Source organism: Equus przewalskii, chromosome 18 (assembly GCF_037783145.1).
Source record: "Equus przewalskii isolate Varuska chromosome 18, EquPr2, whole genome shotgun sequence".
Classification (NCBI taxonomy): Eukaryota; Metazoa; Chordata; class Mammalia; order Perissodactyla; family Equidae; genus Equus; species Equus przewalskii.
The window spans coordinates 50,852,164-50,871,346 of record NC_091848.1 but is presented as its reverse complement, the minus strand read 5'-3'; the positions used below and the strand labels follow the sequence as shown (position 1 = coordinate 50,871,346).

General features: G+C 38.6%; 1 protein-coding gene across 35 annotated transcripts in view; it reads left to right on the top strand.

Annotated features, from left to right (window-relative positions):
• The window catches only part of BBX (BBX high mobility group box domain containing), a 263,283-nt gene that overhangs the window by 174,553 nt on the left and 69,547 nt on the right, over window positions 1-19,183 (top strand). For all 35 annotated transcript variants that reach the window (XM_070582825.1, XM_070582859.1, XM_070582826.1 and 32 more), the window contains 2 exons: window positions 11,054-11,249; window positions 14,839-14,906. In XM_070582825.1, the coding sequence (XP_070438926.1) occupies window positions 11,054-11,249; window positions 14,839-14,906 (264 nt within the window). The remainder of the gene's footprint in view (window positions 1-11,053; window positions 11,250-14,838; window positions 14,907-19,183) is intronic.

Below are 19,183 nucleotides of genomic sequence, written 5' to 3'. Positions count from 1 at the left end.
AGAGCATCTGGAAAATTTAAAAATCTCGGTCACCTACATGATTTTAAATGTTTCAGTAGATTTCCAGTAGCGTAACAGTAGTTAACACTCAAACTTTCCCCTTAAATAGTCTTAGATCCTTTCATAGTCATGCTTATCTGGTAAAAGAAACAATTACCTGAACCCTCAGAGGGAACTGCAATAGCTTCCTATAATTAAACACTCCAGTTTGCTTTTGGATAACATGCAGCCTGTCCCGAGTATATTGTTTGCATTTTCTTAAATACAGCTAATTTACAAACCCAACAGGTGGCCACTTTTAAGAGGAGGAAGTATTATTTTCATACAGGAAATCCCTCACTAATTACTTAATTAGGCTCACAGTATTTACCATTGTGGGGCTGTAATGAAATCTGTTAAGGGGCCCCCTGCAGTCTGCTCCCAGTGGAGACCATAACTGGATCTTCCACTTTGCCACTCACCTTCTTTATAGCTTCTCTTAGGAAATGTTGTCTCATTTCTAGTGCAAAGTGTGGAAGGTTCAGCTTCTTCCAAAATCAGTGTACAGTTGGTTTCTAGTCATAAGTGATACTTACCTGTTTCAAATTATTTACTAAATGGTTTTGAAATTACATTAAAGTGCAGGTAAGTGTGCTGGTGCTTTTTGTGTTAATATTGCAGCCTTAACTGGAATGTCAGTTTAACCAACAAAAACCTAGGGAGTGTCTTCAGTGCACCAGGTCTTGTGGGGGGTGCTGGTGATAAATATGGTCTCATTCCTCAAGTTTCCCCCCAGGCAGTCATTTTTAAAACTGTTTCATATGTGTAACCTTTTAATTATAAACTCCCAAATATAAAACGTCTTCTCTGTTGAGAACAAGACATACTTTCACCGTAGTCTGCATGTGAATGTGAATGCTTACGTGATATTCACCAGCATCTATTCTGCCATTATCAATTGAATGAGAAATACTTACTTTTTTCCTTTCTCTTTTTGTTTTTAAAAGAAACATTTTAAAAACAAAAGTTTTTTTAAAAAGAAATGAGCAATAATTAATACAACTTTGAGAGTAGTTTTCTCACCTGTTGGAGATTTCTCTGACCCTTCCTTTGCCCCTGATTATTTTCTGTTAGTGCATCTGGGGAGAGGAAGCACCTGTTCTGGGATTTGTTTTCAGTTTCTTGAATTGTTGCCCAGTACTAATTTGTGCTGTTGAAAAAAATGATTGAATGAAGGTTTCTTGTTCTCTGATTAATCTCATTAGAGCAATAATTGGCTATAAGTAATATAAAAAATGCTATCCTAAGGATGTAGCCTGGATTACTTTCTTAAGTTCAGCAGTGTGCGTGCTGGTGCAGTATTGTGGGTGTTCAAGAGTTCTTTTTTTTTTTTTTTTTTTTAAAGATTGGCCCTCAGCTAACATCTGTTACCGGTCTTTTTTGTTTCTTCTTCTTCTCCCCAAAGGTCCCTGTATGTAGCTGTATCTTCTAGTTGTAGGTCCTTCCAGTTGTGCTATGTGGGCTGCCGCCTCAGCGTGGCTTGATAAGCAGTGCTAGGCCTGCACCCAGGATCTGAACCAGAGAAACGCTGGCCCGCCAAAGCAGAGCACATGAACTTAACCGCTTAGCCATGGGGCCAGTCCCCATAGGTTCTAATTTCTGACTATTTGACTGCCTGTTAGGAGACCCAGAAACAATATCGCTTTTACTTTTTTAAAAAAATTATATACATACATATTTTTATGGCAGTAACACTGGTTTATAATGTTATATAAATTTCAGATGTACATCATTATATTTCGATTTCTCTGTAGATTACATCATCTTCACTACCCAAAGACTAATTACAATCTATCACCACACACATGTGCCTCATCACCCCTTTCGCTCTCCCCACCCCGCTTTGGTAACCACCAATCCAATCTCTGTCTCTATGTGATTGTTTGTTGTTTTTATCTTCTGTTTATGAGTGAGATCATACAGTATTTGACTTTCTTTGTCTGACTTATTTCACTTAGCATAATACCCTCAAAGTCCTTCCATGTTGTCATACATGGCTGGGTTTCATCATTTCTTATGGCCAAGTAGTATTCCATTGTGTCTATATACCACATCTTCTTTATCCATTTGTCCCTTGATGGGCACCTAGGTTGCTTGCAAGTCTTGGCTATTGTGAATAATGCTGCAGTGAACATAAGAGTTGCATGTACCTTTACACATTTGTGTTTTCATGTTCTTTGGATAAATACCCAGCAGTGGAACAGCTGGATCGTATGGTAGTTCTATTCTTAATTTTTTTTTTTTTTTTAAAGATTGGCACCTGAACTAACAACTGTTGCCAATCTTTTTTTTTTTTCCTGCTTTATCTCCCCAAACCCCCTGACATAGTTGTATATCTTAGTTGTGGGTCCTTCTAGTTGTGGGATGTGGGACACCGCCTCAACGTGACCTAACGAGCAGTGCCATGTCTGCGCCTAGGATCCAAACCCTGGGCCGCCGCAGCGGAGCGCTCGAACTTAACCACTCGGCCACGGGGCCGGCCCCTATTCTTCATTTTTGAGGAATCTCCATACTGCTTTCCATAGTGGCTGCACCAGTTGGCACTCCCAGCAGCAGTGTATGAGAGTTCCCTTCTCTCCACATGCTCTCCAGTACTTGCTGTCTTGTGGATTATAGCCATTCTGACGGGAGTAAAGTCATATCTCAGTGTAGTTTTGATTTGCATTTCCCTGATAGTTGATGATGTTGAACATCTTTTCATGTGCTTGTTAGCCATCTGTATATCTTCTTTGGAGAAATGTCTGTTCAGATCTTTTGTGCATTTTTTAATTGGGTTACTGGGTTTTTTTGTTGTTGACATGTATGAGTTCTTTATATATTTCGGCTATTAACCCCTTATCAGATATATGGTTTGCACATATCTTCTCCTAATTGTTAGGTTGTCTTTTCATTTTGTTGATGGCTTCCTTTGCTGTGCAGAAGCTTCTTAGTTTGATGTAGTGCCATTTCTTTATTGTTTTTATTGTTTCCCTTGCCTGATCAGACATGGTACTTGAGAATATGCTGTTAAGGCTGATGGTGTGTACTGCCCATGTTTTCTTCTAGAAGTTTAATGGTTTCAGGTCTTACATTCAAGTGTTTAATCCATTTTGAGTTAATTTTTGTGTATGGTGTAAGACAGTGGTCTGCTTTCATTCTTTCGCATACTTTTACTTTTTATCATCTTTATGTATGTACTCTTAAAAGCGTAGGAATACAAGTCTGCATTTTTGCCTAGGATATTTGTGGAACCTTCCACATGTCACGTAAACTAATGATCATAATGAATTAATTGACAATCAGTTTAGAGGCTCACATATCTTGACCTTCAGGTAGAGCGGAGTCAGTGCAAAGAAGAGGGGAGGACCTGGAAAGTTAAGACAATTTTGAATGACCTCTATGATACCCCCCTCCCTCCTTTTTTTGTAGGATCAGAGGCATGAGGCAGAATGTGTATCTTCATTGGTTGATTGGTTCATTGCAGGCTTGCTGTTTTACATAAGCACAAGCATGTAATTTCAGTCAGGATCATCCCCATTGTTCAGAGCAGGGACCTATGGCTCTTTAGAGTTAGCACTTAAGCCAGTTCCATTTGTGGAACTTGTCTGTCTGACTGTAGTGCCCTTTTAATACACACTGCTCACTTTAGATGCCTGAGAGATGAGTAGATTTGAGTAAGTTTAGCAAAAATGGTAACAGTAAAATGTCCTGGATCTCACAGAAAGAGTCTGTTTGTGCTGGGCTGGGGGTTAGGTGGGGTAGTTCAGAAGAGGCTTCAAGAAGTGCATAGAATCTGGCCTGGGCTTTCGTTTAGGATTCAGAGAGAAAGGCAAGGATGAGGGCAAATGTGGGAAAGTAAGAACAATTTCAGGAACAAGAAAGTCTGTTTTACCCCAAGCCTAGAATGTGTATAGGAGAGTAACAGGAAGTGATGATGTCAAGGCAAAAATCATGAGCGACCAGGCCGAGAAGTGTGGAGGTTCAGTGATATGCCAGTAAAATAGCCAAGGAGTTAAATGCAATAAAATACCTTCGCTTGGACATAAACTGGAATAGCCTTTTGTCAATGTCAGTGTCTGTTGTTAGCAATACTCTAGGAAAGATTATCATACCCCGAAACTCCATGGAGTTTTTAGTGATTCGCTCTTCCTCAAGATAAAAATAAACTATTTTTGGTTATTTATTTCAACTGGGATCCTTTTTTAAAGACCATTCATTCCTTTATTTTGGTTTCATCAGAAATGGATTCTTCTCCAAAAAAGATATACTCTCATTTCCTCATGTATTATAACCCTGGAGCAGTTCTGTTAGCTGTCCCGTGTCATGCTGAATGCAGGCTTGCTGTGGCACCCTGCATCCTGCTAAACCAGAGTGGCACCTCACTTATCCAGCATCCTTGAGAAACCTATGTTACCCTGAAGGGATTTCCAGAGGATGAAACTTTACGTTCCTTTAAACACTTTTTATTTTATATATTTATCCTGGAAATTTTATTTAGAATTTTGTCTACATACTTCCTTGCTTAAAGTATTCAGGACATCTTCTGGATTTTCTTGTAAATTTCTACTCATTATTTCCAAACAAGAAATATTTTATAATCTGTAATTTGGTGACAGCTTTGTGAACAGTTGAGCTGCGTTCACATTTTTATCTGTATCCTAAGTGATTCTCAACTGTTTTCTTCTTTTGAATTTCCTCTTGGCTTTTCCATGGGTCTTTCTTTTGGGTCCACTCTGGCTGTCAGTGACATTTCTCTCCTCTGTCAGCCACTTTTGGCCTCCTCTAATGAAATGACTTGCTCTGTACGGGGTTTTCTGAGCGTGGCTTCCTTAGGGGCCCCACCACTTTTGGGGGATGTGGGTACTAAAATCAAAGATTTGGGCTCCATGCTTTACAATATTCCTTGTTTCTGAGACTTTTCCCATTCCTGTGTTCCAGATATCAGGATGTTCTTACTGAATTTAAAAAAATATTCACGTGTTTATTTTTGAAATCATAATCAATTTTTGAATATTGTTTTATAAGGTCCAGGATTCTTCTATAAACATTTAACTCATTTAATCCTCAGATTAATTCCATGAGGTAGATATTATCTTCCAAAAGCTAAATATGACGACACTGAGGCCCAGAACGGTTAAGTGGATTAACCAAGGAAGCGAGTTGGTAGTTGTCGAGATGGAGTCTCACACTTGGCCTTCTCCCTTCTCTGACCTTTCCAAGTTTCCACATCTGTAAGGGCAGTAGAGATGCCTGACCTCACAGGGTGCAGGGAAGATGCAGATAAGGCAACATAGGTGCAAGCATTCTGTAAAGTTTAAGACGCTCCACAAATGTTAGTTTTATCACTATTCCTGACAAGCAAATATGTGTTTGTACTTGATTTTTCTCTATGTAGTCATTAGTTACTATTTTTATTGGGAACTGTTAACACAATGAAAGGCTACTAAAATGCAAAATTAGTCTTTGAAACAGGAGAATCAACAAACTAAATGTATCATTTGCCCAACTTGGCACATATTGTCCAGTGTGATTATGAACCCCTAACAAGATAGATGTTCAGATAAGTGACCAGCTTGATTTCAGAAGTATCAGTCCATTTGCTAATTGTTAGTAAACACTAACATTGAAGTATTCAAATAAAATAAAATTATAAGGATTTTATAAAGACCCCATAGCTGGTGATAAATAAACCCCATAGTGAGTGATAGATTGAGACTTTAAACTGAGTCTCCTAAAACTCATTTTGGTATTGGTTTCAGATGTTAAGTTTTAGATTGATTGAGGTACCTAATACTCTGATATCATCTAAGATTTTACTACATTAAATCTTGATTACTTTGGAATTTGACCATTCAAAGAGATGTAGATAAAAGTTAACTTCTGGACTGTTTCAAAAATTGCAGATTCATGCTGTAAACTGTTTTTAAGGAGAAAGTTTAAAGTGTTTAAGGAAATTACTAAACCTAAGTGAACAAATTTTTTAAGGAAAATGAGCATTTTTCAATTCCAGTTAGTTAACGTATGAATTTATCTATTAATACATTTTCAGAAATGTAGGTAAAATAACAAAATTGCATTTTAAAAGACATTCTGAATTTTGATTTTCTTATTAGCACAAACTGATTAAACTGACTTTTCTCCTAATTACCCAAATGAGGAAGTAAAATTGTCCTTTCAAAAAAGTTTTATGTACGGAAATGAGCACTGTTGCCGCAATAATCTCGGTTTAGGGAACCGTATCTGCAGCTAGCGCCCGTGCACCCAGGTTCACATTTGTGACTTTTCCACAATCAAACAGCCAAATGATCCTGGTCACTTAGTCAAGTCACTTTTTGAAGTGTATAATTTTTATTGGAGTAGCTGTATCGTGAAAGTTTTACAGGTCAATGTATAACTTAAAATATTAAGTCAACGTCCTGTCACATAAAACTGTCTAATTTTCTTACTGTTAAAAATATCCAGCAACATTAGTTCAGATCAGATAGTACTATTGAGGCTTATTATCTAAATGATAATTTTTAAATTTCTGTGAGGGAAAGGTCGTGGAACTAAGGTGGTACAGATTCGCGCCACCCCTCGGATGTCTTCCTTTCTGCTTCCAGCCTGTGTAATGCGGTGTCTGCCTGCTGCTGTGAGGAGGTACGGGGTCTCACGGTTTATGATGTTAGGGTTTCACTTAGCCCCATGCATAGTTATAAAATTAAAAATGTGTTATATCTCTTTTTAAAATACCGGATAATTTCCTGTGTAATCTCTCCTCCACAATTCTGGTAGATTTTATTTCATGGCGATATTTCAATGGTTTGCACCAGAATCAGCTGTGTTTTCTTGTGTGGACATTCCCAGGGTCCCTTCTTACTCGGCCTCACCAGGGCCGCCATTCTCTCTCCCTCTGTTGAGAAGATCTAGACTGTAACAATAGCTGGAAAAACTATTGGTTGGACTTTTAGATAGTACCCCCCCCCCCGCAATTAAAAACAAACAATTGGAGAACAGTTGGTTAAGTATGTCTTTCATTGACAGTAAGGTGCTTTTAAGATCAAATTTCTGTTCTTTTTTTTTCTTCTTAGATTAGCACCTGAGCTAACATCTGTTGCCAACCTTCTTTTTTTCTTTTTTTTTTCCTTCTTCTTCTCCCCAAAACTCCCCCAGTACATAGTTGTATATTCTAGTGGTGAGTGCCTCTGGTTGTGCTATGTGGGACACCGCCTCAGCATGGCCTGATGAGTGGTGCCATGTCCACGCCCAGGATCCAAACCCACAAAACCCTGGGCCGCCGAAGTAGAGCGTGTGAACTTAACCACTTGGCCATGGGGCCCGTCCCTCAAATTTCCATTCTTATAAATGATCTGGAAAAGTATTTAGTGTTGGGACCCAGTTTTTGAGAGAGTAACATAATAGAGTATTGTCTTTTGGTGTATGACAAGGCAACAGAAAGGCTTAATCGTTTGTTGTTATATATGAAGTAGGAAAAATACTGTGACCAGGGATATGTATTTAATACCATCCTGAATAATAGTGATTTATTATTATTGCTAATGAAATGTGGTAGTTGGGGTCAGAGAGAAGGAAGCCAGTATTTACTGAGGATCTTGTAAGTTAGGAACTGTGTCTATAAAGTAGATTCACTTAGATTATCTAATGTGTTGGAAATTTGCAGAAAAAAATTGGAAGCCATATGGTGAATTTTTATTTTAATGGGAGGTTTTTGAAAATCAGTATAAGAAGTTAGTCATCTATGAGATAGGACCAGTAGCCCATGATTGATGTTCTCGGAGGATAACTGAGCTTCCCCTCCCACTGCAGCAAGAATAGCCCTGCCCTGGGGATCCAGATGGGTGGGGCCTCTCTGGCTCTTTCAATCCTGTAATGATGGATTTTTGCCCACATGGTTGGCCAGCATGCTAATAGTTTTACTCAGCTGTTTGTTTCAGACTGTATATAGTCTTCCCTCTTTTCTCCCTTACTCAGCCTTCTCTGTAATCCCTTTCTAATAACCTCATCACAACAAACGTTTCAACCTTTCTCTTGCCTCCTATAGCTGAATCAGAGCAAGTGATTAATGAGGTGCCAAGTTCCAAGGACAGACAGCTGTCCTCACACCCTGAGGCTCTTCCTTTCTCCGCCCTCACTTGGCATTCACACACTGCCTGTGTTGACCTGTGTGTCTTTACGTGAATTTATGGCATCTCCATCTAAGTCTTACATTCCTTAAGGACAAGCGCTGCTTGTTATTCTTATCTCTGTCTCCCACATTCTTAACCTTTTTGCTCAATATATATGCTTGATTGACCTAATGAATGTCTTGGTATGGAACATTTACATTGAGTTTAAGAATCTGCAAGGTTAATATTGTGATACAGTTACAGAGTGTTAATCCTTCATAGTGAATTCTCCTTTACTGTTTTCCATAAAACCCCACATACACTAGACCTTTCTCTTACCCTTTGGCCTTCAACTCGTAGGTAGCTTCCCCTTTTACAGGCCCTTTGCAAATCCATTTTTCATGCCTGAGCCAGGGCAAGGTTTATGGACCATGTGTAAAAAGAAATATGTTTGTGGCTAATTGTAGATTGTAAACAATTTGAAGGCAGAGACCCTAATTCATGCTCTTTTCTTTCCAGTGTCTGTCATCAACTCAGTGCTCACAAACATTGAGATGAGTGGGTGGGTGGAATATGTGCAAGAGGAAGAGAAATGGTTATGGTCAGTGATGTCACTGCTTTGTGTTGTCTTCAGCACAGCTCCGTATCATGTTAGTTTAAGCTGGCCTTACTTAGTGTCATCAGTGCTTTAAACATAATTCCTTCCATAAGGATGACAGTGTTATCACGTTCCATTACATGTATTGATTTTCACCAAAGAAAATTACTGAATGATTCTTAGCAAGGGATGTGGTATCATACTGGAAAAAAACTTATCTAGCAGCTCAACATTGGAAAGGAGGAAGGGGAGACCTAAGAAATGAAGAAATCTGAGTGCTGGTGACATCTGTCCAGCATCTTTCATAACTGGGGCTTTCTTCTTAAAAACTACCAAAATTTCTTTTTTATTTCTCATGACAAATATGTTAATTAATTTGTTTGAAAGTCTTTTGTCACTTTATAGTATGGTGACCTTTGTCCAAATGACTGTTCATCTGACAAACCCAGCCCGTGTACCTTTTACTGGAACACAGTAATGATGTTTGTTGTCTGCTTCTTCCATTTTCATCTCCTCCTGCCGTTTGTCGCTTTCCACCTCCAGACAGCAGGCGAGTCTATTTGTCTGCCTCAGCTTAATATGTAAATCCCCCCCGAGCACGTGAATGTGCTGGGGTAGGGTGTCTCTTATATCACATTTGATACCTCCAAGTATATTCTGCTGTGTGTAGTAAATTCTAATTCGGCTCTGAACTTGTGACCTATTTTAATTATTTTGTAAGAAAAGTAGAGCTGTATCTTACCATGTTTTATGCTTACCTTCCTTCTACATGTCTGTGTATCAACACGCAGATATACAGCTTTTAGTGAAAAAAAAAGGATTATTCAGAAAATTTGAATTAAGATAACTTTGGGATAATTCTAAACCATTGACAATTAACATTGCTTTATATTATCTATAGTACAATTTTCATTTATGTGATTTAAAGTGAAGTGGTGGAAAAAGTTTATTTGGATTACATATACTTTTCCTTATACCAAGGATGAAGGAACCTTTTTTCCTATTGGGTTAAATAAAAAGCTGTTTGGAGCTTACATTAAATTAGTTAATTTTACACACCAAGTGATCATTTTAAAAGACCAGCTTATAGAATTGAAAGAATTGTATTAATTTAGTAACATATCCAGTAGACTGACGAATACATGGAAAATACATTTTATCAGATGACATAACTGTTGGCAATATATAATGAATAGTGATAAATGTATTTCGTTTAGTTTTGTTGTCAAGAAAGGGGGAAGAAGTGGCAGAGTTGGGAGAAAGGGTTATAGGAGAAAGTCACAGAAAAATCAAGGAGAGAGGAAGACATTGTCAGTGAAGGCTGAAGCTTCCAAGGAAAGACAAATTTTCTGATGGATTAATTGCATCATCACACATCACAGCTCTCAGCACGGTAACATTTGTGATCATGCATGCCGATTACAGAACCCTGGGATGTTGGCAGGTATAGTTACACTTCATGGATGGAGTAATTCAGGCTGAGAAGGGTTCAGCAGCTTGCTGAATGTCCATAGCTGGCTAATAGCAGAGGTGGGCCTTGAACCCAGGTCATCAGACTGTGCACCCAATACTCTTTCCTCTTCATGGCCCTACATCTTCAAATAACTGAAAAGTTGTGCATCACTTTGTCCTGCCTTGTTCCCCTTCTCCCATTCTTGATCTTGGTTGGTTTATTCCACAGCTGGCTACTTTGGTCTGTTAAGTTTGCCTACATTTGCCTCACTAGTACATCAAAGCATAGATTTAATTTTTACTGTACTTGTCAAATTAAGCAGTGGGTGGAATCTGGTAACTGGCCCTGGTATTGACTTTGTAATGTGGACCGGAGACCTACTCTGAAATAGTTGCTGCACTGTGCATCACTGTTTACAGTAACCCTGGGTGTTGGTGGTATTGGTCTCAGTTTATGGAAACTAAGGCTAAGCCCAGAGAGGGTACGTCGTTCTCCATCCTTGCTCACTGGAACCCTAAGTGGGAATGCTAGGGTTTGAACTCTGGTTTTTCTGCCTTCAAAGCCCTTGGCTCTTTCCTTGATGAATAACTCCCTCTCTCCACCAAGGTCAGACAGCTTTTTGGATACTGAAAAAAACCTGAGGGTTAAAAGGTGCAAAATTTTCTGTCTCTGTACCCTCATCCCACAAATGAACTTTTAGGTAGATAAAATGTCCTGTCTCTAAAGCTGTGTCCTGAGATTGTCATTCTTGTACCAGGAAAGCCACAGAAGTTACTGAAAGTTTTTTTCACTCATTATCTAAAAGAGGGGATGAAGTGAAAGCTATTAGGACTTTTTAAACCTATGTGTTAATTAAAATCTGTTATCCTTTATTCATAGTATAAAGATGCATTTATGAAAGCAAATCCTGGCTACAAATGGTGTCCTACCACAAACAAGCCCGTGAAATCCCCAACACCCACTGTCAACCCACGAAAGAAACTCTGGGCCTTCCCGTCTGACTCTTCGAGAGACTTACCAAGCCCCAAGAAAGCTAAGACCGAAGAAATGCCTCAGCTTAACTTTGGAATGGCCGGTGAGTTTAGACTCTGTTTCTACCTTCCTTAAGGACGGGGCCATACGTTAGGCAATATTTTTAACAAATAATACAGAGAGAGAAGCGAAGTGAAATTTATAACCAGTGGAAATATATAGCATATCTTAAAGCTTTGGAGCATGACATGCATAGAATGTGTATAAAGAATTAAAGGAAGGAGGTACAGACCAAGTGCTAGGGTCGTTATAAATATATGTGAATTCCTGACATTGATATTATGGAAAAGCAGACAGCAATGTAGAGACTGTCAGGAGCTCAAGGAATTTTCTAATGTAACAAAACAGCTTACACACACATATACACTATTAAGCTGTCCCAGTAAGCACCTTCGTTATCGTGGGTACTTAAAAAGTCACAACTATGTAGGTCATCTGAGGATCTGAAGCATTGAGGGCAAGAATATGAACAACTCCATCGCAAATCTGAGACAAATCTGACAGCTGTTTCTTAGAGGGAATTCCAGTCCTACCCACTTCCTACCCCAGTTCCTGTATGGGCTGGGCAAATTTAAAGTTCCAGATGGTCCCATTTATTATGGGACCTTTAATACTCTTTGGGTGGTAAGGAATGCTGAAGCATTTATTACCATGAAATAAAGTATTTATCTTCACCCTGCAAATGGCTGTGTCTTCCCTGGCTGTTGCAATGCAGGAATCAAAAGAGGAATTTTCCAGGATGCAATTGGGAGATTGGACAGAGTGGAGGCAGTGAAGTTGGTGTTGAGCTATCAGGTTCCTATTTCATTATTACAAGCAAATGTTCTTCAAAACGAGAGCACTGAGCCATTTGCAATACAGAAAGCTTAGGAGAGAAGGTTGCACAACATTGTGAGGACACCTCATTTTTTTAGTAGCCAGTAGACCTAATGAGATTTAATAGTGCAGTGTGTGATTCATAGCATAACAAGGGTGTGTTGGTGTCCTACATAAACCGAGAAAGGCAGTCTAACGTAATGGCAGCATTCTGGGGGGACAAACGCTTGGGGTGACTGTGATGTAAGTGTGTGTAGTATAATTCTAGGTGAGCTTCCGAAATGATGCTTCTGCATATCCCAGAAGAACCCAGAGATCTGTCCTTGTTGTAGCTGTCATTTTATAGACAATTTTAGCTTCAACCCACTTGCCAGTAGTCTTGGTGAGCTTTCTGCGCTTCCCAGATTCTAGCAATTGGTGTGTTCTATAAAACGTTCTGTTATCAGGACCAAAGAAGACTATATGGACGATTGGCTTCTACTGGAATTCCTTCGATTATTATTTATCTTCCGTTACTTTTTCTCCCAATACTAAATCTACATCAGTCTCTGTAGGTTTTTTGCATACAATGTCTCTTCACAAACCAAAAATAACTGTAGAAAAACTACAGAAAGCTGTAAAAGATGACTGTAGCACCACTTCTGACAGTTTACTAGTCTACCTTTTATACCTACAAATTGAAAACGGGACCTAGACTTCAACAAGATATTTACATGTCAGCTTTTAAAAACAGCGTTCTTTAAAGTGAAATGCTGGAAAGGAGAACATCCCCCTCGCATTACGTCGTTCCGAAGGACTGGTGATGGGTGCTGGGAATCCACAATGAGAGTCCTCGCTGAGCTAGTGTATAGTGGGTGACACTGGTCCAGCATTTCTAGTTATGTCCCTGTTCAGCACAGTGAAAGCAAATTAGTTTGCCTTTAATTAAACATGGTCCTTAGCTTTTTGAATCTAGCCGATACCGTAGGACTTTTAGAGGCCAGGTGAAGCTTTTCCTCAACATGAAACTCATTTTGTCTTTTTCCCCGATAGTCCTTATCACATGAGATTTTGCTATTTTGAATAACCCCAAAGCCGTCAAATGTGTGATTTCCAAGAATGAAAAGCTATGTAGAATTTAATTTAGTATGACCCCTTTGGAGGAGGGAAAGCATGCTATTTATATATTTTTGATATTTCTGAATAACATTATGTAAGTATAAATTAATATAAAGGATGATGGCAATTCCTTGGTCTGCGTTTTAGAGTCTATACAGCAAACTTCCTGCAAAGTCACGTTGGCATATAACTGAAATAAATTATCTGGGAAATGTGTTCCTGTTCTACTTTAGAATTTGCACTAATGCATTGTCCTTATTAGAAAGCCATCCTCCAGCCCTCCTGAATAGAACGTCTAGAATGACAGCAGCAACAGTATTTAGCTGCCCAAAGAACCAAATTAAACTTGTGCTTTGTTATATTCATCTCCCCTTCTTGATTTTTATTTTTAAATAGATTTAAGTGTCTGTTTTAACAGCCAGAGTAGTTCTTAAACTTAACACTTAACTAAGGATGGAATCTTAAAACAACAGCAAAGAGCCTTGTTTCGTCAAATCAGCCGGTGTTCCCGTGTATTCGCCATCGGTGTCTTCCTCTGTGGCTGCCTTCCAACACTGGGCTATTTCTTAACCACCTAATCATTTGATGACACACTATCCCCTCTAATAACCTCTTCCTTTTTTTTTTAATTTTTAACTCTCTCAGATTCTTTTTTCAATCGTTTTTTAATTTGACTCTATATAAGGTGCAATCTGAGTTGCTTCATGAGTTCTCGAGACAGACTATGTACAAAGATGACTTAAGGGCCTACCTTTAAACAAAAAATCAAAAATCAGAAAGAAACTCCTAAATCTCTTCAGGCAACAAGATGCCTGGTCCTCATGTTTAATTGTAGAGAGATCCCTAAAATTAAAAATGCCTTTATTGAGGACCTTTATGCACTAGGATAGGTGCTGAGGGAGGCATTTTCACATGTGTTATTTCATTGCAGTTCTGAAACTTAATTCATTTAAGACAACCTTAAAGGATCTAGGTTTCTTGTTGTCTGTAATACTTTCTTTGTTTAGATAGAATCCTGAGTCAGAAATCTGCCACTCTCCTGTTTTTATTTTGTCTTTTTGTTTCTACTGATTATCAAAGGAATGAAAACAAAGACTTTGGGTAATATAAAAAGGATTCATTTTAAATCTTAAAGATATTTTGAGGATGGTCCTGTCTGTACGCTTCAGATGTAAAATGTCAAAAATACATCACTGTTTAATTTGTTTTTGAAAATCTTAAAGATTATTTGAACAAAGCCCACTAGATTTTGGAGGCCTTTTTGTAAAATTTCTCTCTGTTTCTCCGATAGCCTGGACCTTTTTCTCAGCCCCAATTTCACATGGCAGAAATAACAATGTGAGAAGAACAATCTCAAACTTCTTAGAAGACAAGCATAAGCACTCTTTTGTTTAAAAAAATTCATCTAAACCCCCTAGGCAGTCAGGAAAGAAGCCTTTCATTAGGAGATAGCTCATGTTCTAAACAGCTGTGATTTGGAAGAAAGCACTGTGTTGGAACGGTGGGACAACAGTGGTGTTTAAAAAGCTCACAAAGTAAGAGTACTGAGCACATATATGCCAGGTTGTTGGTACATAAAGGGTTTTTAAAGTTTTCTATAAAAAGTTATATGTGATTCTCTTGGATTTCTGATTGCTAGTCTTTGTATTTGACTCTGCATGGATTATACATACTTCATGGTTATAAATTGATGATTTATTTGTTTTTGACTTATTTAGATCCTACTCAAATGGGCGGCCTGAGCATGCTGCTTTTAGCTGGAGAACATGCTCTTGGCACACCAGAGGTAAGCCGGTCCCTCACCCCTCTCCCCTCTGCTCATGCTGGACGTTGAGAGCACAGACATTTGTCTTCCATTCACACTGTTGGTTCTATAGTTTCACTGTTGTACAGACTCGTGAACAAACTTTGCTTTTAATTGTTTTCAGTAAGATCTGTTTATTGCATTACATTGTGCCTTGAGGGTAATGGAAGTGGTGTAAATAAGCCCAAGAGGACACAGACACGGGTCAGGTGCAGATTTTGAGGTTCCATGAGCCTAGGAGTAAAAAAGGCCGTGGACATACCGATAATTAGCATTTGCCATGACTGTGTCATGGGTCTGTACAGTGGATCCTATGATCCATTCGGCTCTATTCATAACATTCCCTGCTTTTGTGATGTTCTCATTTAGACTTGCTAGTGAAAAGATGAGAGTTTAAAAAAAGCATGAAGCTGTCAGTCTCTCTGGTGTCTGAATAAATTCAAACTCCTGTTTTTGAAAATCAGGAAACACGGCATTCCAAGCTTGTTTTATTCTTCAAAATGGAAAATGAAAAGGACCCATGCCCTCATGACCTTGGTTTCATGATCTTTTATTCCCTTGTATAGTTATTGGGCTGCTTTTGCTCAACAGTTTTCGGTCTGATTTTGATGGGCAGGTGGTAGCAGTTAACCATGCATAGTTTGCATTTGTGGAATTCCGCTATTTTCCAGACCCATTTAACAGGGGCCAGACAAATTAACCTGCAGGTCGTGTTATTTTACACACTCAGGTACTTGAGATGGAAATTTTTCAATCCCCAACCACAGTCACTATTTAGGGCAAAGTAGCAGTCAGCTCAATTTTATTGCGGATATATTTTTTTCTTTTTTTTTTTTTAAGTTGTGAGTATGCCCTACAGATTACAGTTGAAGCCTATTCAAATAATGGTTTTAGAAGATACCATATAAGATATGTACATCACAAAAGGCTTTTATGATTTATAGTTTACATTTGGGATCCATAGTAGTTGACCAAATGCTTGATCTAACTTAATTATTTTGATTCCATTCAATTCAGTGTAGCAAAAAATGTGTAAATTGATGGACTGGTAGGTATTTACATTGTACTACTCTTTAGCTGAAAAAGGTAAACATGTCCCTCTGAACCTTCGCATACTCATTTGGCATAGATTGTGCTTCCTAACACACTAGCATTCTCGGGCGTCATTTCACTCTCTAACACGCGGCTGCTGCCTAACAGCAGTCAGACTAACTCTCACGTGAGTGTCTCCCAAGCATGTTCCAAAAGGTGAATGTTGGAATAAGAATGCACACTTGACATTTCCGCACAGGCCGACTCATGATTTCCAAGGATGCACCATATTCTGAAGTCAGCCTCATCTCTTCTAACAGATTAGATTATAATAATGTTTCCTTCCCAACATCTGTTAGTGTTCTTTTTAACCTTCAGGAACAAATGTAAACAAATAAACATCTATAGAACTTACAGATAGATGGAATGCTAGTCAAAGAAAAGAATGATTGTTGTTTTCTTTGATTAAAGTTTGCCTCCTGGGCTCTTTTCAGTGAAGATTTCTCCTCCCACCTTTTTTTTTTTTTTTTAAAGATTGGCACCTGAGCTAACAACTGTTGCCAATCTTCTTTTTTTTTTTTCTCCCCCAACCCCCTTAGTACATGGTTGTACATTTTTAGTTGTGGGTCCTTCCAGTTGTGGCATGTGGGACGCCGCCTCACCGTGGCCTGATGAGCAGTGCCATGTCCGCACCCAGGATCCGAACCAGCGAAACCCTGGGTCACCAAAGGTGGAGCGCGAGAACTTAACCACTTGGCCGGCCCCTCCTCCCGTCTTTTAAGAGCAGCCGAGTTTTGACACAAGCAGTTTAAACAGTGCAGAGGTCAACCTTTCGTTTCTGATAAAGGGGAACCATTTTGAGAATTCTCAAGCTAAAGAAACTGAGAAAGCTAAGTGACTTAAAGAAGTGGACCATATAGGAGAAGGGAGGTTTGCTAAGGCGCTGCCCTCACTCACGTCTGTAAGAACTCCTTCTAAGAATGCAACTCTTCCTGCGTAACCCTACTTCTCACCTCAGAGATATTTCGGTCGTTATTGAAGATAAGCTTGAGATACTGAAACAATAAAGCAGTGAATTTGTATAAAATAATCCTGTCTCTGAATATAATTAATTAGAGAGTTTATGTCTTACGTATTGGCAGACTTCGTGCAGCACCTGATTTCCTGTGCACAGTCTTGCAAATGTGCAGACATGGTCGTAGAACTTTCGGGGCTTAAATACATAGAGACGTGATCAGCGTAAGACACATATAGTAAATATATACTTACATTTTTCTAAGAAAATTGTGAGGATAATGAGATAAGAAGAGAGAGACAGAAATTTCATACTTCTGTCATTTGGAACAATTACTATGAAGTCTGTTTATAATGTTAGGTAGGACCAGTCAAATAAAGTGACGTTTTCCAAAACTTCTGCCACAGAGAAGGTCTGATTGTAAGGGCTTTTTAAAATGGCCATGACGGAATTCTTATTCTGAAATAGCATTCTTAAAGGGAGGAGATTTTCCTGAGTTAACTAAGTTGAGACCTAACACCACATAGAAAAAGTCCTCAAAAGCCAATATTTTTTAATTATGGAAATTTTAATATAGGTTAAATATATTTTTAATATAAGTTTTATATATATATAGGTTATATATTTAGTATAGGTTATATCTATAGGGCAGTATATATGTATATATTTAAACAATTCTAGAAGGTAGAGAGGCTGGTTGTAACTGAAATAATACAATTTGAGATTCAAAGCATCTTTGGCGTATAGTGTTTCCTGCATCTACCTGAAGTGCTCATATTTTTTAGAGAGAAATAGAGGTTCTTGAGATAGCAGGGGAGAAATAATAACAAAATGTTTTCTCTTTTTCTTAGTCCTTTGATTAACTCTGAACCCACCATAATAGATTTTGGGCGTTATTGGGCCAGTGTTTCTATATGTGACTGTTATTGAGCCACGCTTGGTTCTGTGGTTTCACTTGTGGCAATTTTGTGTCTCTGATGTAAAAAAGGGATGAAATTTGCATTTACAGTTTGTTTTGGTTCTTTTATTTTTCACATAAATCATCAGCCTCATATTTCCTTTATACCCAGAATACATTAAAATGCATTAAATATTTGGGATAAATTTTAAAAAGCAGTGTTTGTCATTAAAGAATTTATGGATAGAGGAAGCAGCATAGATGTGTTGGTCAAGATGGGCATAGAGGAGTGACCCGTGGCTCAAAATGGTGGACACAGCTTGATGCTCCTGAGACCTGGTGACACAGGAACACAGCAGTCTTGTTAGGAAATAATCCCACATCAGGGAAGGAAGTAGAAAGAAGTGTTTCCAATGAATGTGAGATTTTAGCAAACTTACATAAATCAGAAATCGAACAGAAGTTGTTTAATCAATAAAATATGATACAAGTGCCAGCTGAAAATAGGCTAGCTGGGGGCTGCAGAGAGCCAGTCTGTTCACCAGAATGCCCTGGGATTTGAGCGAACATACGTACTTTTTTTTTTTTTGCTTTAAAGGAACAAGAAAGAGAAAATAGAAGAAATGAAAGTAATAATGTTCACATCAAACTCTGGGAAGAGCTAAAGAGAAGGCAGCTAAATTAAGGGAGTTAAGCCCTTAGGTTTCATATCAGGGAGTTATTATCTAAGATGAAAGTGCAATAAATAATAAGTATTTGATCTAGACGTTCTAGAAGTAATCTTTAAGGCTAAAAGTCTTCTGTACTGTTATATTTATTACTTTAATAAAAATGTAAAGCTAAATTAAAATTTAATAATAAAGGCATGGATGACCAGTCCCAGTGGCCTAGTGGTTAAGCTCGGCATGCTCCACTTCAGTGATTCAGGTTCGGTCCCCAGGCACAGACCTACACCACTTGTCAGTGGCTGTGCTGTGGCAGCAGCCCACATATGAAACAGAGGAAGATTGGCAACAGGTGTTAGCTCAGGGAGACTCTTCCCCAGCAAAAAAATAAATAAATAAAGGCAGGGAGTGCTACAATTCAGAGTGTGTGAAAGGAAGATAATTCTGTTCTATAATCTATAGAACAGCTTGGATTAATAGTAGAAAGGACAACATTCCATGGTGGACCTAAGTGGGCGCCAGAAAGTCATCTTGGCTAGATCAGAAGGGATGGTTTGGGGAATGATGGAAAATATGTAACGTTAGGCGGATGAAAAGGTTTGAAGGCGTCAGTGTCTCTTTTGTTGAATGACTGAGGGGAAACTTTCTG